General features: G+C 45.4%; 2 protein-coding genes across 2 annotated transcripts; one reads left to right on the forward strand and one right to left on the reverse strand.

Annotated features, from left to right (window-relative positions):
• Positions 1 to 2,429: 2,429 nt before the first annotated feature.
• On the forward strand, positions 2,430 to 6,242 carry LOC135516435 (pepsin A-like). The gene is made up of 9 exons (XM_064940759.1): positions 2,430 to 2,488; positions 2,631 to 2,772; positions 3,408 to 3,525; positions 4,104 to 4,222; positions 4,550 to 4,746; positions 4,868 to 4,984; positions 5,248 to 5,392; positions 5,811 to 5,909; positions 6,105 to 6,242. The coding sequence occupies exons 1-9, from the start codon at positions 2,430 to 2,432 to the stop codon at positions 6,240 to 6,242; spliced, it is 1,134 nt and encodes a 377-aa protein (XP_064796831.1).
• Positions 6,243 to 19,772: 13,530 nt separating this feature from the next.
• On the reverse strand, positions 19,773 to 22,200 carry LOC135516438 (C-C motif chemokine 14-like). Its single transcript, XM_064940762.1, has 3 exons — positions 22,055 to 22,200; positions 21,155 to 21,266; positions 19,773 to 21,073 (listed from the first exon to the last, which is right to left on the reverse strand). The coding sequence occupies exons 1-3, from the start codon at positions 22,122 to 22,124 to the stop codon at positions 20,980 to 20,982; spliced, it is 276 nt and encodes a 91-aa protein (XP_064796834.1). The 5' UTR covers positions 22,125 to 22,200; the 3' UTR covers positions 19,773 to 20,979.
• Positions 22,201 to 24,021: the final 1,821 nt, after the last annotated feature.

Raw genomic sequence — 24,021 nt, forward strand, 5'->3', positions numbered from 1 at the left:
ATCATCATCAACATCACCATCATCATCATCACCATTAACATTATCAACATCATCATCATCATCATTATCAACATCATCATCATCAACACCACCGCCATCACCAATACCACCATCATCATCATCAACAACAACTTCATCATCAACATCACCATCACCATCAACATCATCAACATCAACATTATCAACATCATCAACATCACCATCAACATTATCATTATCATCATCATTATTATCATCATTATCATCATCATCAACATCATCAACAATAGCGGAGAGACAGATATTGGCACTCAAATAATGCAACTCAAACCCTATCAGTCTCCTGCAGTAAGGAAGAAGACACTCAATCATGAAACTCAAAACCTGTCAGCTGTGTGCAACATTCACGAGGACATTGTGACAGCTTGTGCTACACAGTGTACCAATATACTTCAGAATGATTTCATTACATAGCGCTGTAAACTATCTTCTGATGTCTTCTCATTCAGGTAAAAGATATTCCTAGTTATACTAAGGTTTTATCTGTATTGTGGAAGGTGCCAAACCGAAGCAGTAGATCTCCTTTCAAGAGTTTGAATTGTGTCCTGAAGGTCATCTTTATGTTAGAAAAATAACTGGTTAATAACTGGTTAAAAGACCTACACCTTCAGTCATTCCGTTTAATGTACTGATAAACAGCGCCTGATTACAAACCATTTGTTCATTAATAATGTAGATAAACTTGTGTTGGATTTCTATTGAACCGTTTTCTTCATATGTTGCTGTGTTGTTGATGAATGCTGATATCAAATAATTTTGGCAACGGCAAGCTACTCTACTTTCCAAATGGAAACATGGGACATTTTGATAAGATTATGAAAAGGTACAGCAAAGGATAATGTAATGCCATTCATTGAGTACTAGGTGGGAGTGGGGTATGTTGAGCCATTTCTTTACATTCAGCATTACTTAGTCCCAGATAGGTGCAGTCAAACATGTTGTTTTAGAGGGTCACTCATAGTAGTAAGGTGCTCCTGGAGCAAATTAGGGTTAACGACAGATTTTTCTCCTTGTCGGCTTTTACGTTATTGGCCAATGCTCTAACCGTTAACTATTCTAACTAACAAAGACATCTACATATATTTCAGAATGTTGTGTATCCATGGGAATAATCAGAATTCATGTAAACATACCCTTTTTGGAAAACATAGCTTGTCCAAAAAAAAGTGGTCTCTTGGCACAACTTGACCCAGGTATGAATGGAGCATGTGGACAGGGGCAACATAGCAATACATTTCTAACACATTGTACTGAAATAAAAACCCACGTTGAACATCAGGCCCTGGTGTAACCTCATATCCAAGCGATAATGCTTTGCATTACGCCTGGGAAGAAAACACTGGCCCTAGAGGGGGATCGAACCCAACTGAGGAAGACATTTTCCCTCATTTGAACTCGACGAAGCACACACGTGTTTATAAAAAGCCACATTTTTTTCCAGTACAAAGAAAGGAGAAGAAACGTCTCTGATTATGCCTACTCTGTCAGTACTGAGCTCAGACATGCTTTGTTTTCTCTAACAGAGATCGAGTTATATTACGAGCCTAAATTATGACTACGCAATCTTACTTATCACATTAGGAGCGGTAGCCTATTTTAAACAAGTCTGACAATGCAATGATAAATGCATGTAATCCTTTACTATAAAGATGTCAACTTTGAAACTCACACATTTGAAGTCGGCCATGTTGTGACTTGATAGCCTGTATTATGCATCTATTTCGCAACTCAATATTAGGTAGGTGTTCCTAATGTTTTGTATATGCCGTTCCACAGACCTTTAAACCTGATATTGGTAATTAATGGCTGAGATCTTTTTTTTTTTGCTGTTGTTTTTTGCTGCTCTCCAAATAGCATTTTAGAGTTTTTAAATTGTGTAGAAATGCAGTACATGAGCTTCAACTTCCCAATAATGTGTCCTTACCCCACTTTGCCATACCCTAGGTTTACCTGAACTGACGCCGCAGTGGCAAAGACTAGCATTCAGGTAGATTTTGTTTCCAAAGATTAGATAATGACAGACTGTTCAATTAACACTGTTCCAAAGTATATCTACTTTTGCTTCATAGGCATTTTGTATTTCTAACCACATCGCACTTTTCTTATCTGAAGTTGTGTTATCGTCTGTGTTTCAAATGGCACTTTATCCCCTATGTAGTGCACTACTTTTGACAGGAGGCATATGGGCCTTATTCAAAAGTAGTGCACTACATTGGGGATAGCATGCCATTTTGGGACACACAGATTGCTTGCCATTGTATGCCGAAGGAGGGCATGACATGGTCGATTGGATGTGGATTGGGTCCTGGTGTCCAGGCTGACTGTATATAAGGCCTGGGTTCTCCAACTCTAACTTCACTCCCTGTGTCCAAGAAGAACCAGAAGCAACCATGATGAAGTGGTCTGTCCTCCTGTGTGCCCTAGTGGCCCTCTCCGAGTGTAATACCAAGTCAGTCATGTTCTTTTCTTCGTTTTTTTGTCTTTTTTTTCTCCTTCATATTCTGCTTATTGTTGTCAGCACCATTTCACCAAGTCAAATTCCTGGTACATGTAATTGGCGAATAATGGTGATTGCAACGGTGTGTTTTCAGGATCTCTCTGATCAAGGGGAAGACTGCCAGAGAGACCCTGATGGAGAAAGGTATATGGGAGGAGACCAGGCTGAAGTTCCCCTACAACCCTATGGCCAAGTTCTACCAGACCGGTGATGAGGCTATGACCAACGATGCTGATGTAAGGCACAGACAGAAGCAGTATGGTGATATACTGCATTAGCCTGGTGACTGATCCCAGATCTGTTTTTTCTATATTGCCAATGAACATGGGTGTTGTCTACAGTGCATTCGGAAAGTATTCAGACCCCTTGACTTTTTCTACATTTTGGGACGTTACAGCCTTGTTCTTAAATGGATTATATATTTTTTATCATTATGGGGTATTGTGTGTAGATTGACGAGGGACAAAAAAACAATTTGATCCATTTTAGAATAAGACTAACTTAACAAAATGTGGAAAAATTCAAGGGGTCTGAATACTTTCCTAATGCACTGTAGACAACGCAAACAGACCTGGGACCAGGCTAGTCTATTGGCTATATGATTATTGTTTAAAAAATGTCATTACATATTGGATATTGTGACTGCATAGGTTGAACCCATTGGCTCTACTGTTTGTGTTCATGTCTTGCTTAAATTAAATGTACACTGGCATGATCAAATGAATTATGAGCTTAGATCATATAGCCATGCTTCTTGACATGTAATGAGCTACATAGTTAGACAAATGCCTGTTTCCTCATAGTACTGTGAAATGTTCCCTTGTGTGACCCTGACATCCAGTACATGTCTGTTTCCCCGTCTCCTTTGTAGTTGTCCTACTACGGCGTGATTTCCATCGGAACCCCTCCCCAGTCCTTCAACGTCATCTTTGACACGGGCTCCTCCAACCTGTGGGTTCCCTCTGTCTACTGCTCCAGCCAGGCCTGCCGTGAGTATACCGTAGGGGTATGAAGGATACTGGTGGAATTGGAGAATAGCTATATTTCCAATAGTTTCTGAGTAGTCTCTTGTGACAGAGTTGCAAAAAAAAAAACAGTTTCATATTGAGTACCTAGCCAGAGAATGAGAGACTTTGTTGTGGGTTGAGATGAGAGGATGAGGTGAGCACCTTAAGGTTTACAGCATAACGGGATACTCTCAACACAATAAAAACATAGAATAGGATGAATGTATTTTTATATTGTCCCATTTAGAGCGTGGATTGTAGAGAGTAGCTCAATACCAATTTAATTTTACTAGGCAGGTCAGTTAAGAACAAATTCTTATTTTCAATGACGGCCTAGGAACAGTGGGTTAACTGCCTGTTCAGGGGCAGAATGACAGATTTGTACCTTGTCAGCTCGGGGATTCAAACTTGCAACCTTTCGGTTACTAGTCCAACGCTCTAACCACTAGGCTACCCTGCCGCCCCATGAATATGAATAAATATGAACCAATGAATAAATGAATGTTACATTTTGCAATGGCACGGTATGTACTTAATGAACACGTTCATGTTTTGAATAGAGAACCATGCCGAGTTCAACCCTTCTCAGTCCAGCACCTTCACGTGGGCCAACAAGCCTGTTTCTATTCAGTACGGAACTGGCAGCATGACTGGGCAGCTGGCATACGACACTGTTTCGGTATGGAAATGTAGCTCGCTACACATTATTATAATACATACAATTACATACTGTACATTACATACAATACAACCCCCAAATAATCTTCCTCTCAGCACCCGCCGTCCCCTCGCAGTCCCATTTTATAACATCACATGCTAAAATAAATACACAAGTATATTAGTAACTGACTCCAGTAGAGTCAGCAAAGATTTATAATTACTATTTTAGGTAGACTCAATATGACGCCGGTCCACACATCACTAATCAATTGAATGGGAAAACCTGTTCAAGTAGTTCTATTTCTATGGTGCCCAGTGACTGATGCCTGCTGTTCTGTTTTTCCAGGTGGGCGGTATCTCTGTGACTCAGCAGATCTTTGGTGCCAGTCAGACCGAGGCTCCCTTCATGGCCAACATGGTTGCCGACGGTATCCTGGGCCTGGCTTTCCCCAACCTGGCGGCCTCTGGGGCCACACCAGTCTTTGACAACATGATGAGTCAGGGCCTCGTTTCCCAGAACCTCTTCTCTGTCTACCTGAGCGGGTAACATAGTAACTGCACTGTACAAATATACCTGGATGGGAGGTGGCCTTTTCTCTTAGTTGTGATATTAATATATAAGAGTGTAAGAACAACCTTGTTGACCTTTCTCCTCCTCCAATAGAAACTCAGCAGAGGGTAGTGTGGTGTCTTTCGGAAACATTGAGCCGAACTACTACACCGGACAGATCGCCTGGATCCCCCTGTCTTCTGAGACCTACTGGCAGATCAACATGGACAGGTAGGGACATTAGTCCACACATAGCCTATATCCTGGTCCATATCCATACCAATATTCAATGTATCATCCTTTCACGCACAATTCATTGGAGCAGTACATCAAATGAACATAACTACTTCAAGTCTGGAGCCTATGACTTAGTCTTGCTGTGCACTTAGCAAGTTGAAGTTTATTTGCTAACAACGAAAACCCAACAGCAATAAATATGCATACAACCAAAGAGAGGAAGAACAGGTAAACTCAACTAGTATTTGTCTTTCCAGTGTTACCATCAACGGCAACACAGTGGCTTGCAGTGGTGGGTGTCAGGCTATCATAGATACCGGCACCTCCCTGATCGTTGGGCCAACCACTGACATCAACAACATGAACAGCTGGGTCGGAGCCACCACTGACCAGTATGGAGACGTGAGTCACTCACTCACTCACTCACTCACTCACTCACTCACTCACTCACTCACTCACTCACTCACTCACTCACTCACACACTCACTCACACACTCACTCACACACTCACACACTCACACACTCACACTTACACACACTCACACACACACTGACTGGTACAGAGATGTCCAACTATAAGGCTTTTCACACTACTGAGCAGAACCAAGCCGAGCCAAACCAAGCTGCCCGGCCGTGTTAGTTGTTGGAACAACCGTGCTAAAAAGAATAAGTGGGAAGAGCAAACGTCTGAAACAACATATTGTGGTTGGGACGGCATTGTAGTGTGAAAAGGGTATAAACATTTTCTCTTGTTGTTGTTTTTCCCCCTCTGACTAACCACAGAATAATCTATACCATGATGTTATTGTTCCTCTCCTAGGCCTCCGTGAACTGCAACAACATCCCCAACATGCCCGATGTGACCTTCACCCTCAACGGAAACGCCTTCACCATCTCTGCCTCCGCCTACACCTCCCAGGTAGTCTACTGAAACACATGTTGTTACATACAACTTATCTGACCTATCTGATCTTTAATGCTGATGCAAGCTCCTTCTTCAGAGCACCTGTACATCTGAGACTTGACCTTTCTTCTAGATCCTAGGAGCAAAGGGCCACATATAACTGTCTTTCTCTCTCTCTCTCTCTCTCTCTATTTCTCTCTCTCTCTGTAGAACTCCAATGGCTGCATGACTGGTTTTGGTAACGGTGGAACTCAGCAGCTCTGGATCCTTGGAGATGTCTTCATCAGGCAATACTACGCCATCTTTGACAGGCAGAACAACTATGTCGGTCTGGCCCAGGCCGCGTAAGATATCCCCCGAGAGATCCACTAGATCTACAGAGATCCCAAAAGATTCTTAATGGCTAGATTTCGTCTGTATCGTGAAAGTACAGTGGGATTGAAATGTTAAAGTAATTTCTGATTGAGCCAACAGATGCAGCATTTACGGTGACCGCTGTCTCTGCAAACAGCGGGAGCATTGCCTTTAAATTGTGCTACAGCACAGATCTTCCAAAGTCTGGATTGAATCTAGGAATAAATCTTCCAGTTATGTTATATAGGTGATTATGTCACTTGGTTGGGGAAATTTTGTTAACGTACACAGCTGCCAATGAATAAAATAAAAATGTTGCCTTGCAAATAAACTGTGTTTGGTTGTCAACAGCTCTTTCTCCCTGAAGTGAAACTATCCTCTTGTGGAACCTCTTGATGTAAGAAAAAGGATAGGAACAGAATAGAATACTATAGAATATTGACCTGATCATGCAGGAGGGAGGTAGGCCCAGAGTCATAGACCTGAACATGGTGGAGGCAGGTAGGCCCAGAGTCATTGACCTGATCATGCAGGAGGGAGGTAGGCCCAGAGTCATAGACCTGAACATGCTGGAGGGAGGTAGGCCCAGAGTCATAGACCTGAACATGGTGGAGGCAGGTAGGCCCAGAGTCATAGACCTGAACATGGTGGAGGCAGGTAGGCCCAGAGTCATAGACCTGAACATGCTGGAGGCAGGTAGGCCCAGAGTCATAGACCTGAACATGGTGGAGGCAGGTAGGCCCAGAGTCATAGACCTGAACATGGTGGAGGCAGGTAGGCCCAGAGTCATAGACCTGAACATGGTGGAGGGAGGTAGGCCCAGAGTCATAGACCTGAACATGGTGGAGGCAGGTAGGTCCAGAGTCATAGACCTGAACATGGTGCAGGGAGGTAGGCCCAGAGTCATAGACCTGAACATGGTGGAGGCAGGTAGGTCCAGAGTCATAGACCTGAACATGGTGGAGGCAGGTAGGTCCAGAGTCATAGACCTGAACATGGTGGAGGCAGGTAGGCCCAGAGTCATAGACCTGAACATGCTGCAGGCAGGTAGGCCCAGAGTCATAGACCTGAACATGGTGGAGGCAGGTAGGCCCAGAGTCATAGACCTGAACGTGGTGCAGGCAGGTAGGCCCAGAGTCATAGACCTGAACATGGTGGAGGCAGGTAGGTCCAGAGTCATAGACCTGAACATGGTGGAGGCAGGTAGGCCCAGAGTCATAGACCTGAACATGCTGCAGGCAGGTAGGCCCAGAGTCATAGACCTGAACATGGTGGAGGGAGGTAGGCCCAGAGTCATAGACCTGAACATGGTGGAGGCAGGTAGGCCCAGAGTCATAGACCTGAACATGGTGCAGGGAGGTAGGCCCAGAGTCATAGACCTGAACATGCTGCAGGCAGGTAGGCCCAGAGTCATAGACCTGAACATGGTGGAGGCAGGTAGGCCCAGAGTCATAGACCTGAACATGGTGCAGGGAGGTAGGCCCAGAGTCATAGACCTGAACATGCAGGAGGCAGGTAGGCCCAGAGTCATAGACCTGAACATGGTGGAGGCAGGTAGGCCCAGAGTCATAGACCTGAACATGGTGGAGGCAGGTAGGCCCAGAGTCATAGACCTGAACATGCTGGAGGGAGGTAGGCCCAGAGTCATAGACCTGAACATGCTGGAGGGAGGTAGGCCCAGAGTCATAGACCTGAACATGGTGCAGGCAGGTAGGCCCAGAGTCATAGACCTGAACATGGTGGAGGGAGGTAGGCCCAGAGTCATAGACCTGAACATGGTGCAGGCAGGTAGGCCCAGAGTCATATCAGGGTGGAGGCAGGTAGGCCCAGAGTCATAGACCTGAACATGGTGGAGGGAGGTAGGCCCAGAGTCATAGACCTGAACATGGTGCAGGGAGGTAGGCCCAGAGTCATAGACCTGAACATGCAGGAGGCAGGTAGGCCCAGAGTCATAGACCTGAACATGGTGGAGGCAGGTAGGCCCAGAGTCATAGACCTGAACATGGTGGAGGCAGGTAGGCCCAGAGTCATAGACCTGAACATGGTGGAGGCAGGTAGGCCCAGAGTCATAGACCTGAACATGGTGGAGGGAGGTAGGCCCAGAGTCATAGACCTGAACATGGTGCAGGCAGGTAGGCCCAGAGTCATATCAGGGTGGAGGCAGGTAGGCCCAGAGTCATAGACCTGAACATGCTGGAGGGAGGTAGGCCCAGAGTCATAGACCTGAACATGGTGCAGGCAGGTAGGCCCAGAGTCATAGACCTGAACATGGTGGAGGGAGGTAGGCCCAGAGTCATAGACCTGAACATGGTGCAGGCAGGTAGGCCCAGAGTCATATCAGGGTGGAGGCAGGTAGGCCCAGAGTCATAGACCTGAACATGGTGGAGGGAGGTAGGCCCAGAGTCATAGACCTGAACATGGTGGAGGGAGGTAGGCCCAGAGTCATAGACCTGAACATGGTGCAGGCAGGTAGGCCCAGAGTCATATCAGGGTGGAGGCAGGTAGGCCCAGAGTCATAGACCTGAACATGGTGGGGGCAGACAGGCCAAAATCAAATCAAATCAAATTTATTTATACAGCTCTTCTTAGATCAACTGATATCTGAAAGTGCTGTACAGAAACCCAGCCTAAAACCCCAAACAGCAAGCAATGCAGGTGTAGAAGCACTGTGGCTAGGAAAAACTCCCTAGAAAGTCCAAAACCTAGGAAGAAACTTAGAGGAACCAGGCTATGAGGGGTGGCCCAGAGTAATAGATAGCCATATCTTATAGGATACTGACTAGTTTCCCAGTTCCTGCCGCTAAAAAACATCCCCACAGCATGATGCTGTCACCACCATGCTTCACCGTGTGGATGGAGCCAGGTTTCCTCCAGACGTGACGCTTGGCATTCAGGCCAAAGAGTTCATTCTTGGTTTCATCAGACCAGAGAATCTTGTTTCTCATGGTCTGAGAATCCTTTAGGTGCCTTTTGGCAAACTCCAAGCAGGCTGTCATGTGCCTTTTAATGAGGAGTGGCTTCCGTCTGGCCACTCCACCATAAATGATTGATTGGTGGAGTGCTGCAGTGTTGTTGATCCATCCTCAGTTTTCTCCTGTCACAGCCATTAAACTCAGTAACTATTTTAAAGTCATCATTGGCCTCATGGTGAAATCGCTGATCGATTTCCTTCCTCTCCCGCAACTGAGTTAAGAAGGACGCCTGTATCTTTGTAGTGACTGGGTGCATTGATAAACTATCCAAAGTGTAATTAATAACTTCACCAGGCTCAAAGGGATATTCAATGTCTGCTATTTTACCAATAGGTGACATTCTTTGCGAGCCACTGGAAAACCTCCCTGGTCTTTGTGGTTGAATCTGTGTTTGAAATGAACTGCTCGATTGAGGGACCTTAGAGCTAATTGAATATGTGGTGTACAGAGATGAGGTTGTCATTCAAAAATCATCTTAAACACTATTATCACACACAGAGTGAGTCCATGCAACTTATTATGTGACTTAAGTGTCATCATGTGCCTCCTCAGGTACTTCTTGTTCTTGGAGGCAAAGCTGACGCTTCCTGTTCTTGTGAGGTCTCAGGAAGGCATGTATGACCATGTGGCTCTGAGAATGGAATGGGACAACCATGTGACGACATGCTTTGGAAGCAATTGTGGGTCACTACTAGGTCAACGCTGCCTACGTGGTAACTGTCAAAAGTCTTTTGATGTAGATCTTCTCTGTGTGTATTAGATCGTATGTTTAGAATAATGCTAATATCACGGACAAGTAATTTGGCAGTGTGCCCAGAACATTACTCTGGGAACCTAAAGGAGTATCTCAGTTTCAAGGTCCTAGCTTTGACAGAAGAAGCCTCGTGAGGTATCAGTCAGTCACATGCAGTAACCAATGTTAAGAATGAATAATGAATCATGTAAATCATGCTTATGTGACTTGTTTGTGTAGCAGTATATAAGGACTGAAAGGGAAAGCCCTTTGTAGAGTTTTCATCCAGAGTCATTCATCCATGTCATTGCAGAATTTTCATCCAGCTTGGATTGAACTTTTCCAGTTAACTGAAAATAAAGTGTAATTCATTTAATATTGACTTCAGGTGTCCCTGGTGTTGAATTTCCACCAGTCTTCCTTCATCCGTCATCTCCTAGCCTTCTTCTGCCCTCTCCTAGCCTCCTCCTGCCCTCTCCTAGCCTCCTCCCGCCTCCTCCCGTCCTCTCCTAGCCTCCTCCCGTCCTCTCCTAGCCTCCTCCCGCCCTCTCCTAGCCTCCTCCCGCCCTCTCCTAGCCTCCTCCCGCCCTCTCCTAGCCTCCTCCCGCCCTCTCCTAGCCTCCTCCCGTCCTCTCCTAGCCTCCTCCCGTCCTCTCCTAGCCTCCTCCCGTCCTCTCCTAGCCTCCTCCCGTCCTCTCCTAGCCTCCTCCCGTCCTCTCCTAGCCTCCTCCCGCCCTCTCCTAGCCTCCTCCCGCCCTCTCCTAGCCTCCTCCCGCCCTCTCCTAGCCTCCTCCCGTCCTCCTCCCCGCCCTCTCCTAGCCTCCTCCCGTCCTCCTCCCGCCCTCTCCTAGCCTCCTCCCGTCCTCCTCCCGCCCTCTCCTAGCCTCCTCCCGCCCTCTCCTAGCCTCCTCCCGCCCTCTCCTAGCCTCCTCCCGCTCTCTCCTAGCCTCCTCCCGCCCTCTCCTAGCCTCCTCCCGTCCTCTCCTAGCCTCCTCCCGTCCTCTCCTAGCCTCCTCCCGTCCTCTCCTAGCCTCCTCCCGCCCCTCTCCTAGCCTCCTCCCGCCCTCTCCTAGCCTCCTCCCCGCCCTCTCCTAGCCTCCTCCCGCCCTCTCCTAGCCTCCTCCCGCCCTCTCCTAGCCTCGTCCCGTCCTCTCCTAGCCTCCTCCCGCCCTCTCCTAGCCTCCTCCCGCCCTCTCCTAGCCTCCTCCCGCCCTCTCCTAGCCTCCTCCCGTCATCTCCTAGCCTCCTTCCGTCCTCCTCCCGTCCTCTCCTAGCCTCCTCCCGTCCTCCTCCCGTCCTCTCCTAGCCTCCTCCCGTCCTCTCCTAGCCTCCTCCCGCCCTCTCCTAGCCTCCTCCCGCCCTCTCTTAGCCTCCTCCCGTCCTCTCCTAGCCTCCTCCCGCCCTCTCCTAGCCTCCTCCCGTCCTCTCCTAGCCTCCTCCCGCCCTCTCCTAGCCTCCTCCCGTCCTCTCCTAGCCTCCTCCCGTCCTCTCCTAGCCTCCTCCCGCCCTCTCCTAGCCTCCTCCCGCCCTCTCCTAGCATCCTCCCCTCCTCTCCTAGCCTCCTCCCGTCCTCTCCTAGCCTCGTCCCGTCCTCTCCTAGCCTCCTCCCGTCCTCTCCTAGCCTCCTCCCGTCCTCTCCTAGCCTCCTCCCGTCCTCTCCTAGCCTCCTCCCGCCCTGTTATATTGCCAACTCAGCTTTGCGACGTGCCTAAGAACAGCCCTTAGCTGTGGTAAATTGTCCACATACAGCACCCCCTCGGGCCTCACTGCTTAAATGTATCATGATAATACATGTACCTCCTGCCCCAGGGTCTCGCCAGTCTCGGACACGTGAAAAGGTCACAACTTTTTGTTGTGTGAGTTTCCCAACAGCAGATCCAGAGCATTCTGGGCTGACAGGTCTGGAGATGTAGAGAGAGAGAGAGGCTCAGTCGTGCTTCAATCATGCCTTACACATAATATACATTATATGCAAATGTTCTTATTGGGTTTGGTGGAGATCAACGGACGAATTTCTGTTGAGACAACACATTTCATTTGAGCCATAAAAAGGCATGTATTTTTTTCATACATGTAATAGTTGTCTGTCCTTTGTATGGCAGGAATCACTGACCCTGTTCGTAGATGGTGGTGGTGCTTGGGAGACTGAGGCGTTCTGCATTGTCTGCGTGGCTTGTAGTGTATCAGGATCCTGTAATGGCCGTTGGTGGAAGAAGGTGAGGACCAAGGTGCAGTAAGTGTTCATCATTTTAATGGTAAAACTGAACACTATCAAACAAGCAACAAAAGAACAACCGAAACAGCTCCGTCAGGTGCAAAACACACTAAACAGAAAATAACTACCCACAAAACACCAGGTGGGAACAGGCTACCTTAGTATGGTTCTCAATCCGAAACAACGATTGACAGCTGTCTCTGATTGGGAACCATACCAGGCCAAACACAGGAATACAAAACATAGAACAAAAACTAGAATGCCCACCCCAACTCACGCCCTGACAAAACCAAAAATAGAGACGTAAAAAAAGGAACTAAGGTCAGAACGTGACAAGCTAACACAGGGAAAAAACAGAGTCACAGGCCTGCAGCTTTAAAGCTGTATAGCTCTTCAAGCCTGTTTCCAGATCAGTTTGGGATGTCTTTCCAACTGCTATGGTCATTGTCATGCCACAAATCTGTCAAGCCACAGATCATAGGAGTTGGCCAGTCAACCCTAACAGGTCTGGGACCAGGCTATGCCTCTAATCAACCCTAACAGGTCTGGGACCAGGCTATGCCTCTAATCAACCCTAACAGGTCTGGGACCAGGCTATGCCTCTAATCAACCCTAACAGGTCTGGGACCAGGCTATGCCTCTAATCAACCCTAACAGGTCTGGGACCAGGCTATGCCTCTAATCAACCCTAACAGGTCTGGGAACAGGCTATGCCTCTAATCAACCCTAACAGGTCTGGGACCAGGCTATGCCTCTAATCAACCCTAACAGGTCTGGGACCAGGCTATGCATCTAATCAACCCTAACAGATGTGGGACCAGGCTATGCCTCTAATCAACCCTAACAGGTCTGGGACCAGGCTATGCCTCTAATCAACCCTAACAGGTCTGGGACCAGGCTATGCCTCTAATCAACCCTAACAGGTCTGGGACCAGGCTATGCCTCTAATCAACCCTAACAGGTCTGGGACCAGGCTATGCCTCTAATCAACCCTAACAGGTCTGGGACCAGGCTATGCCTCTAAACAACCCTAACAGGTCTGGGACCAGGCTATGCCTCTAATCAACCCTAACAGGTCTGGGACCAGGCTATGCCTCTAATCAACCCTAACAGGTCTGGGACCAGGCTATGCCTCTAAACAACCCTAACAGGTCTGGGACCAGGCTATGCCTCTAATCAACCCTAACAGGTCTGGGACCAGGCTATGCCTCTAATCAACCCTAACTGGTCTGGGACCAGGCTCTCCAGACGTTCGATGTAGGCCCGATGTGTTGTTGTGTTGCTGTTTGAGTTCCTCTATCTGCTGCTGGGTAAAGAAGGGTCACCTCCTCTGTCTGATGGGCATCTCAGGGTGCGTAGCGCGCCACTCCTCAAACGCCTCCGGGTGGTGACACTAGACCCGCAGGTTCTTACAGTGTTTCGTCGTGAAGTGGCACATCACACAGGAGAACGGTATTTCTCCTGGGAGGAAGAAATATTCAAACACAAAAACACACATTAGCCACTGAGAGGCACAGGGTCAGTCTCAGTGCAACACCCTTGGATCGAGAGCAATTAAGGGGTTGAGTGCCGTAATCAAGGGCACAATGACAGGATATCAGAGACCAGCAGCTATTTCGTTGCCAGTTCAGTTCCCACTTTGTACGCCAGGCCCGCGGTTAAAACCAGTAACCTTTTGACTGCTTGCGCCGTCTCGCTAACCTCTAGGCTACCTACTATCCCTACTGTCACCAAATCATAGGTGGCTCACCTGTGTGTTTGATGGCCAGGTGAGAGACCAGGAAGTCCTCTTTAGAGGTGAAGTATTTACAGCAGTCACGTTTAAAGGGCCCGTAGTTGGTGTGGTACAGCTGGTGGTTGAGCAGGAGCTTCTTGTTGTCACAGAACTCACACTTGAACCTGGAACAAAAACATGTATTAGAATACAGGTCTTGAATCTAAAAATGTTGGCTGGGTCGTGTACGGTAGGCATAAAAGGTTTTGAAACAGGGTGAATTCGAGGTACTAGAGTTTTTTTCTTTCACGGTGCAAATTGATTTTTCTACAGTGTGTACTGAACACCACCTATCACATTTCAGGTAAGACCCAAGTGCAGACTGTGTTGAAGTAACAGCGTTTATTACAACAACAGGGGCAAACAAACGACAGGTCAAGGCAGGTAGGGGTCGATAATCCAGAGTTGTGGGGCAAAGGTACAGGACGGCAGGCAGACACAGGGTCGGGTAGGCAGGCAGAGTGGTCAGGCAGGCTCAGAGTCAGGACAGGCAGGCGGGCTCAATGTCAGGACAGGCAGGCGGGCTCAGAGTCAGGACAGGCAGGCGGGCTCAGAGTCAGGACAGGCTGGCGGGCTCAGAGTCAGGACAGGCTGGCGGGCTCAGAGTCAGGACAGGCAGGCGGGCTCAGAGTCAGGACAGGCAGGCGGGCTCAGAGTCAGGACAGGCAGGCAGGCTCAGAGTCAGGACAGGCAAGGGTCAAAACCAGGAAGGCGATAAAAAGAGAGACTGGGAAAAGCAGAGGTTGAGATCAAAAACACTGGTTGACTTGAAAGACAAGACGAACTGGAAACAAACAAACAAAGAACATAGGTATAAATACACCGGGGATAATGGCGAATATGGGCGACACCTGGATGGGGGTGGAGACAAGCACAAGGACAGGTGAAACAGATCAGGGCGTGACACACCCCCTTGGCCTCACAAGACTGATGTTTATGTTCTGCTAAGATGCTATGTATGATGAAAACGGCACTGCATCCTGTACTGACCTGCTGTTGTCAACACTCCGGATGTGTGTGAGATGCATCTTGAACGTATATCTCTTCTTGAAGGACTTCTCACAGTGATGGCAAAGCAAAGACAGAGATTTATAAAGATTTGAAAAGAAAACCTGAGATTTAAACTGGAAACATGATTGATTGAGTGGATTATTGGAATGATGACAGTTATTAACCATTCCAATAATACACAGGTCTCCTCCTTCACATTTAAAAACAAATAGTTGATTTTCAAATGATAATTAATAATATTTAATTGAATTTACTTTCTTGTACATGTGTGTATATACACTACTGGTCAGTAGTTTTGGGTCACTTAGAAATGTCCTTGTTTTTGAATGAATAGCATATTTTTTGTCCATTAAAATAACATCAAATTGATCAGAAATACAGTGTAGACATTGCTAATGTTGTAAATGACTATTGTAGCTGTAAACGGCTGATTTTTAATGGAATATCTACATAGGAGTACAGAGGCCCATTATCAGCAACCATCACTCCTGTGTTCCAATGGCACGTTGTGTTAGCTAATCCAAGTTGACCATTTTAAAAGGTTAATTGATCATTAGAAAACCCTTCTGCAATTATGTTAGCACAGCTAAAAACTGTTGTTCTGATTAAAGAAGCAATAAAACTGTTCTTCTTTAGACTAGTTGAGTATCTGGAGCATCAGTATTTGTGGGTTCAATTACAGGCTCAAAATAGCCACAAACAAAGACCTTTCTTATGAAACTCGTCAGTCTATTCTTGTTCTGAGAAACTAAGGCTATTCCACGAGAGAAATTGCCATGTACCTGAAGATCTCGTACAACGCTGTGTACTACTCCCTTCAAAGAACAGCGCAAACTGGCTCTAACCAGAATAGAAAAAGAAGTGGGAGGCCCCGGTGCACAACTGAGCAAGAGGACAAGTACATCAGAGTGTGTCGTTTTCTCAAATTAGACAATCTAATGTACATTTCCTCTTGCTCAGTTGTGCACCGGGGCCTCCAACTCCTCTTTCTATTCTAGTTAGGGCCAGTTTGCGCTGATCTGTGAATGGGAACCACAACCCCTTAGATACCTGCTGAGAGTCAGAGAGATCACACTGGACATGGAACAACACCTTAGATACCTGCTGAGAGTCAGACAGACCACACTGGACACGGGAACCACTAGGCAGGGTAGCCTAGTGGTTAGAGCGTTGGACTAGTAACCGGAAGGTTGCAAGTTCAAAACCCCCTAGCTGACAAGGTACAAATCTGTCGTTCTGCCCCTGAACAGGCAGTTAACCCACTGTTCCCAGGCCGTCATTGATAATAAGAATTTGTTCTTAACTGACTTGCCTAGTTAAATAAAGGTTAAATAAATAAAAACAATAACAGTAGATACCTGCTGAGAGACAGACAGACCACACTGGACACAGGAACCACAATAACTTAGATACCTGCTGAGACAGACCACATGGGAACAACACCTTAGTAGGGTTGGTCAATGTCAGCCTTTGTCCTATTGTGATTATGTACCCAACACACATTGTAACATATGATTCTATCGCCCTTATTGATCATCCCCACAAACTCATCTAAAATGACAGTTGGGCTGTAGCGCAAATCAAATGCAGCTGGACGCATCATGACCAAATATCTTTTTTAAAGCCTGGCAAGGGATAGCAATGGCAAATATTTTCTAATAATTTCTGGTAGAGGAGCAGAACAGGTATGTGTGTGTCGGTGTCTGTGTGGCACACGTATGACTGTCTGATGAGGAACAGTCTGTCTCACCGTAGTGAGCTAGGTTATAGGACTACATCATGATGGACCAGTCTGTCTCACCGTAGTGAGCTAGGTTATAGTGCTACATCATGATGGACCAGTCTGTCTCACCGTAGTGAGCTCGGTTATAGGACTACATCATGATGGACCAGTCTGTCTCACCGTAGTGAGCTTGGTTATAGGACTACATCATGATAGACCAGTCTGTCTCACCGTAGTGAGCTAGGTTATAGGGCTACATCATGATGGACCAGTCTGTCTCACCGTAGTGAGCTAGGTTATAGGGCTACATCATGATGAGGAACAGTCTGTCTCACCGTAGTGAGCTAGGTTATAGGACTACATCATGATGGACCAGTCTGTCTCACCGTAGTGAGCTCGGTTATAGTGCTACATCATGATGGACCAGTCTGTCTCACCGTAGTGAGCTAGGTTATAGGACTACATCATGATGGACCAGTCTGTCTCACCGTAGTGAGCTAGGTTACAGGCCTACATCATGTGCTGGATAGAAGCAGACGACCGTCTTCACGACTGGTTAATAATAGCCTTGCCTCGTAAAATAATCTTGTTTGTTCTATCTGTCATTAAGCTGTGATTGAGAATGTCTTACGCCTTCTTCTTGTTCTTCTTGTTCTTGTTTTTTTTGAACGCCACAACTTTAGGACGACACCTTCGTAGGCTAGAATATTTTGGAAATTAGCTACTGTTGATAACATTATGTTGTATTAAAAATGTTTATGATAGGCCAGTAGGAGGAATGAAGATAGATTATTTGGTTTTCAAGCTCGCATGCGAGGACCCATCCGGACGCATGGATAATTTATTTATTTATTTTATGTGTATTTATTTTATTTAACTAGACAAGTCAGTGAAGAATGAATTATTATTTACAAAGACGGCCTACCAAAAGGCCTCCTGCGGGGACGACACTACATAAAGAGACCACAACACTACATAAAGAGACCACAACACTACATAAAGAGACCACAACACTACATAAAGAGACCACAACACTACATAAAGAGACCACAACACTACATAAAGAGACCACAACACTACATAAAGAGAAACACTACACTACATAAAGAGAAACACTACAACACAACATAAAGAGAGACACTACAACACAACATAAAGAGAGACACTACAACACAACATAAAGAGACCACAACACTACATAAAGAGAGACACTACAACACTACATAAAGAGAGACACTACAACACTACATAAAGAGAGACACTACAACAATACATAGAGACACTACAACACTACATAAAGAGAGACACCACAACACTACATAAAGAGAGACACCACAACACTACATAAAGAGAGACACTACAACACTACATAAAGAGAGACACTACAACACTACATAAAGAGAGACACTACAACACAACATAAAGAGAGACACTACAAAACTACATAAGAGACACCACAACACTACATAAAGACAACACTACATAAAGAGACCACAACACTACATAAAGAGAGACACTACAACACTACATAAAGAGAAACACTACAGCACTACATAAAGAGAAACACTACAGCACTACATAAAGAGAGACACTACAACACTACATAAAGAGAGACCACAACACTACATAAAGAGAGACACCACAACACTATGACCAGGTATGTTCTCTGTTTAGTGAGTCCACCAGATCAGAGGCAGTAGGGATGACCAGGGATGTTCTCTGTTTAGTGAGTCCACCAGATCAGAGGCAGTAGGGATGACCAGGGATGTTCTCTGTTTAGTGAGTCCACCAGATCAGAGGCAGTAGGGATGACCAGGTATGTTCTCTGTTTAGTGAGTCCACCAGATCAGAGGCAGTAGGGATGACCAGGGATGTTCTCTGTTTAGTGAGTCCACCAGATCAGAGGCAGTAGGGATGACCAGGGATGTTCTCTGTTTAGTGAGTCCACCAGATCAGAGGCAGTAGGGATGACCAGGTATGTTCTCTGTTTAGTGAGTCCACCAGATCAGAGGCAGTAGGGATGACCAGGGATGTTCTCTGTTTAGTGAGTCCACCAGATCAGAGGCAGTAGGGATGACCAGGGATGTTCTCTGTTTAGTGAGTCCACCAGATCAGAGGCAGTAGGGATGACCAGGGATGTTCTCTGTTTAGTGAGTCCACCAGATCAGAGGCAGTAGGGATGACCAGGGATGTTCTCTGTTTAGTGAGTCCACCAGATCAGAGGCAGTAGGGATGACCAGGGATGTTCTCTGTTTAGTGAGTCCACCAGATCAGAGGCAGTAGGGATGACCAGGGATGTTCTCTTGATAAGTGCGTGACTGGACCATTTTCCTGTCCTGCTAAGCATTCAAAATGTAACGAGTACTTTTGGGTCACTGAAAACGTATGGAGTAAAAAGTACATTATTTTCTTTAGGAATGTAGCGAAATAAGAGTTGTCAGAAATATAGATAGTAAAATAAAATACACATGCCCCGAAAAATGACTGTAGGTCTGGTAGTGTGTTTTATATGGAGATCACAGCGGAATGACCCACATGGTGGAAGGAGAGAACATACTGGTCCTGCTTGTGGACTGCAGAGTATCGGTTCACACTCTCTGTGTACATACTAATCCTTGGTGTGTATTGCAAAGTGTCTGATGACATCCTGTTTGTGTGTGTGTGTGTGTGTGTGTGTGTACATATTTATCCTTGGTGTGTATTGCAGTGTCTGATGACATCCTGTGTGTGTGTGTGTGTGTGTGTGTACATACTAATCCTTGGTGTGTATTGCAGTGTCTGATGACATCCTGTTTGTGTGTGTAAATACTTGTCCTCGGTGTGTATTGCAGTGTCTGATGACATCCTTCGTATACCCACTGCGGTAGAGTCACGCTCCTCACACTTAATGATCGAAGGGTCCAGCTAAAAAGCCTATTGTGGGTCTATTGTCTTTATATGTGTGGTATGACCTAACTAAACACGACGGGACTTCGCAGATACTTCAGATGACATACTATGGTGGATATAAACAAGAGAAGGAGAACTAACATAACTTAGCCGCCTGTGTCCGTCACATTGAACATAGCACACTGTATATAAAAAAAAACAAGCCTGTAAAAAGTGGTATTATTTTATTGTTCCAGACAAAAGACAGCCAGCACATGCCATATTACAGCTTCTAACCAAGGGATGAAGTATAGATAAGAGATTAGGAAGGCTTCTGCGCTACAGCAAACAAAGGGAGAAGGGAAGATTGACAATGATGAATAAAATAAAATAAAAGGCTTACCAAGAAAAACTTTCAAAAGGACTCATTTGAGGCAGAAAACATTTGGAAAACTCAACAACAACAAAAGGCAGAGATTCATTTATTATTTGCTCACTTTAATCTGTTGTTCAGGATGAGTACATGGGGACTGACGTTTCGACGTCAAGCTGACCTCTTACTCAGAGTGACCTGACCATTGCACTTAACTATTACCTATTTATAGCCCAGTCACCTATTGAGAGACAATAGTGTAAAAAAAAAAACAACATGATTCAAGGTTTGAGTTTTTCTAAATGTAGTTGCCTTGATTTTTGGGGTCTCTTGTGCCACCCTTTCCAGACACTCAAATAACCCCAAGGTAGATCATTGATTTTTATATGACCTATTGGTCAACAACAAGAAACCATATTTGTTTTATTATTACTATTATTACTTAGTGCCACGATTTTCCACTGACCTGATTTGTATTTTCATGGTATGCTATAAATATGCTATAAATAGGAGTTAAGTGAAATTGCCAGGTCACTCTGAGGAAAACGTCAGTCACCTGTATTCATGCAAGTAAGAAATTCCTCTGCCTTTTTTTGTGAAGTGAGTCAAAACGGTTTATCAGTAAACCGTTTTGTTGAGTGATAAAATGCATTTCATGTTCATAACATGATCATTATATCTGATACACGTGTTACACATTTACTAAATTATCACCATGATTATTTGTTGGGGCGGCAGGGTAGCCTAGTGGTTAGAGTGTTGGACTAGTAACCGGAAGGTTGCGAGTTCAAAACCCCCGAGCTGACAAGGTACAAATCTGTCGTTCTGCCCCTGAACAGGCAGTTAACCCACTGTTCCTAGGCTGTCATTGAAAATAAGAATTTGTTCTTAACTGACTTGCCTGGTTAAATAAAGGTAAAATTTAAAAAAAAATGAAAATTGCTAGCATATCAATTGACACTTTGTCACTACATGTAAAAAGTTATTTTACGCAGAGCTGAAAAGGAAGTAGGAGCAGGAGTTGACTGTTTAGACTATAGCCTTCTTCCTGGGAAGTGGTTACTAGAATTTACTCTCGTCGATGGACTTCATGATCTTCTCAATCGTAGAGTCTTCTGGATTGGCACAGAAGCGGAAGTTCTTTTTTGTGAACAAGCTGGAAGAGAGCAGACAATATCCGAGTAAACATCCCTGTGTGTGTGTGTGTGTGTGTGTGTGTGTTTAATACTATACTTACATGACCCCCTTCTTTGAGCAGTCAGATCTTGTCATTTCATATTCCCTGATGGATTGTCTGGGGATTTTTCTTGTGTAATACTTGAAACAGCATTCTTCAGGAAGATTTGCATCTGTATAAAGAGACAATCTGTAATCGTTCTATCATTTTTCTGACACACTGTAGACCACAGGAGGTTGGTGGCACCTTAATTAGGGAGGACGGACTCGTGGTAATGGCTGGAGCGGAATCAGGGGAATGGCATCTAATACAGTACATCAAACACATGGTTACCAGGCGTTTGATGCCATTCCATCTGGCAGCCATGTGGGGTTTCGTAAGTGGCTTGTTTCAGTTCATCTTAATATATTGTTCTTGACTGATGTCACGTCTTTGCTAATATGGCAAAAACCATCTCGCTAGCTAGCTAACCAATAAGTGTACCAATGCATTTAAAAAAAATATACATTGTTTCACTTGATTTAATAAATGTTGGAGATTAAATATAATGTACATGTCAACAACCTAAGCGAACCCCAGCTGTGTGCACATGCCGGTTTTGTTGCTAGACAACCAACCTGCCTAGAAGTCAGAAATTAAACATGAAAGGTTCCATTTGAGGTCACAATGCAACAATTCAGAGTAGGAGTGCTGATCTAGGAGCAGTTTTGCTTTTTAGATCACAATGAATACGATTGCATAAACAAGGGGGTAAATGATCCTAGATCAGCACACTTAATAAGTACAGCCCCATATCTCTTCCATACATCCTTAACCCTAATTCCTCCTGTAAGTCACTCTGGATAAGAGCATCTGCCAAATGACTCAAATGTAAATACGTAACACTCAATATTAAGACAGTTTTCTGAAGAGAAGGATGGACAGTAGTTAAGAATCGATTCCGAAGCAGGGATAACTTACTGTTGGCCAACGCGCCGGACCACAGAGCTGCTCCCAGGACGCACAGCAGAAGGATCAGAGCAGACCGCATGATTGGTTGATGATGAGCAGAGGATGACCAACAGTGTTAACACCTCAGCAACTGTAAAGGATTCTAAACTCAGGACAGAGTGTTTAGTCCTTTATGATCAGAGGGGAGGGGGGGGGGGTGGTTTCGGTGGGGAGAGGGGGAGCAGACTGTGTAGGTGACAAAAGTTTCCACTTCATCTCAAAAGTAGAGAAGAATAAAAAAACCTGAGCAATAGCGGGGTAGCGGGGTGTTCACAGGAAATGCACGTGGGGTTAGTCCACCACAGCGGATGGCTTGCACAGGTCTTTGTAGCACGCATTAACTAAAAACTAAGCATCAGTGTGAAACATAAATGTCTGACGTTATTGAACCCCTACTCCCTACTCTTGGAAATGATTTCCTGGAAATTATTTGTTCTGCAACTATGGAAAAACAATTGAGAAGTTGAACAAATAAAGATGCGTTCACATTGTTCATCAGGTTGTATATGCACACATCTTTATTTAATAAAACAGTAGCTACACACCGAGTACACAAAACATTAAGAACACCTGCTCCTTCCATGATACTGACCAGGTCAAAGCTATGATCCCTTATTGATGTCGCTTGTTAAATCCATTTCAAATCAGTGTAGATGAAGGAGAGGAGACAGGTTAAAGAAGGATTTCTAAGCCTTGAGACATGGATTGTGTACGTGTGCCATTCAGAGGGTGAATGGGCAAGACAAAATATTTAAGTGCCCTTGAAAGGGGATGGTAGTAAGTGCCAGGCGCACCACTTTGTGTCAAGAACTGCAAAACTGCTGGGTTTTCTCACACTCAACAGTTTCCTGTGTGTATCAAGAATGTTCCAAGGACATCCAGACAACTTGAAAAAAAAAAAACTGTGGGAAGCGTTGTCGTCAACATGAGCCAGCGTCACGCTTTCCACACCCCGACTAATTGTGGCTGTTCTGAGGTCAAAAGGGGTGCAATTAAATTTTTTAGGAAGGTGTTCCTAATGTTTGGTATACTCCGTGTACACTTCAAGTGAGACCCATTTCCAGTTTTGACCCTGATGCCCTCCCACCCATGTCCCACTCCAGTTCTCTACAACCAAAAAGGGTTACTAGGAAATGTCACAAAGAGAGACAAAATCAAACTGACAATACAAAAGCAAAGCTTAAAAGAAAAATAAGATAACGTGGAAAGAGTACAAATCATATGGTCTTCATTATTACATTTAATGATGAGGTCTTTCATTTCTGTATTTAAATGGATCTACAACAGGAGACCAATGACATACAGTAATTTAAACTTCCCAGGGCGCACTTCTGTGATTGAAGGGGTGAGTCTACTTCCTGTAGTTCTTACTGATTGATTATTGTGGCTGGGTAAGGCCATGTTGGACACACATTCCTCAACTCTGTAACATTCACAGTCACTAACAGGGGATGTCTCACACACACACACACACACACACACACAGTCCTCAAATCAGATGTGAGGGACACCAATATAGTGAGAGAATGTACTCAACAAGCCAAAAAAACCCGGTGTGAAAGTGCAGATGGTGATAAACAAACAGAAGGTGATTGTGCAGAAAGCAGTACTGTGGTATATTCACCACATAGGCAGAGCAAGGAGAAGGAGTGCATCGGTCTTCATGGCGTGATCAGAATGACTACGTGCACAGGGGGGGTGAGGAGGTGAAACGACAAGGGGTATTGTCTGACATCCTGTTGCTATGGCTGGCTGAATACTGCACACTTCTCAGTGTGCACTTCTCAGTGTGCACTTCTCAGTGTGCACTTCGATGTGTGCACTTCGATGTGTGCACTTCTCAGTGTGCACTTCTCAGTGTGCACTTCTCAGTGTGCACTTCTCAGTGTGCACTTCTCAGTGTGCACTTCTCAGTGTGCACTTCTCAGTGTGCACTT

Source organism: Oncorhynchus masou, chromosome 27, assembly GCF_036934945.1.
Source record: "Oncorhynchus masou masou isolate Uvic2021 chromosome 27, UVic_Omas_1.1, whole genome shotgun sequence".
In the NCBI taxonomy this organism is placed as follows: domain Eukaryota; kingdom Metazoa; phylum Chordata; class Actinopteri; order Salmoniformes; family Salmonidae; genus Oncorhynchus; species Oncorhynchus masou.

Bases quoted from the DNA above. Each gene is read 5' to 3' on its own strand.
- LOC135516438 (XM_064940762.1), bottom strand. From the start codon at position 22,124: ATGCGGTCTGCTCTGATCCTTCTGCTGTGCGTCCTGGGAGCAGCTCTG. The intron at 21,267-22,054 runs GTAAGTTATCCC...CTCTTTATACAG, and splicing joins GTCCGGCGCGTTGGCCAACA to ATGCAAATCTTCCTGAAGAA. The intron at 21,074-21,154 runs GTAAGTATAGTA...GCTCTCTTCCAG, and splicing joins TGCTCAAAGAAGGGGGTCAT to CTTGTTCACAAAAAAGAACT.
- LOC135516435 (XM_064940759.1), top strand. From the start codon at position 2,430: ATGATGAAGTGGTCTGTCCTCCTGTGTGCCCTAGTGGCCCTCTCCGAG. The intron at 4,747-4,867 runs GTAACATAGTAA...CTCCTCCAATAG, and splicing joins TTCTCTGTCTACCTGAGCGG to AAACTCAGCAGAGGGTAGTG. The intron at 5,393-5,810 runs GTGAGTCACTCA...TTCCTCTCCTAG, and splicing joins CCACTGACCAGTATGGAGAC to GCCTCCGTGAACTGCAACAA.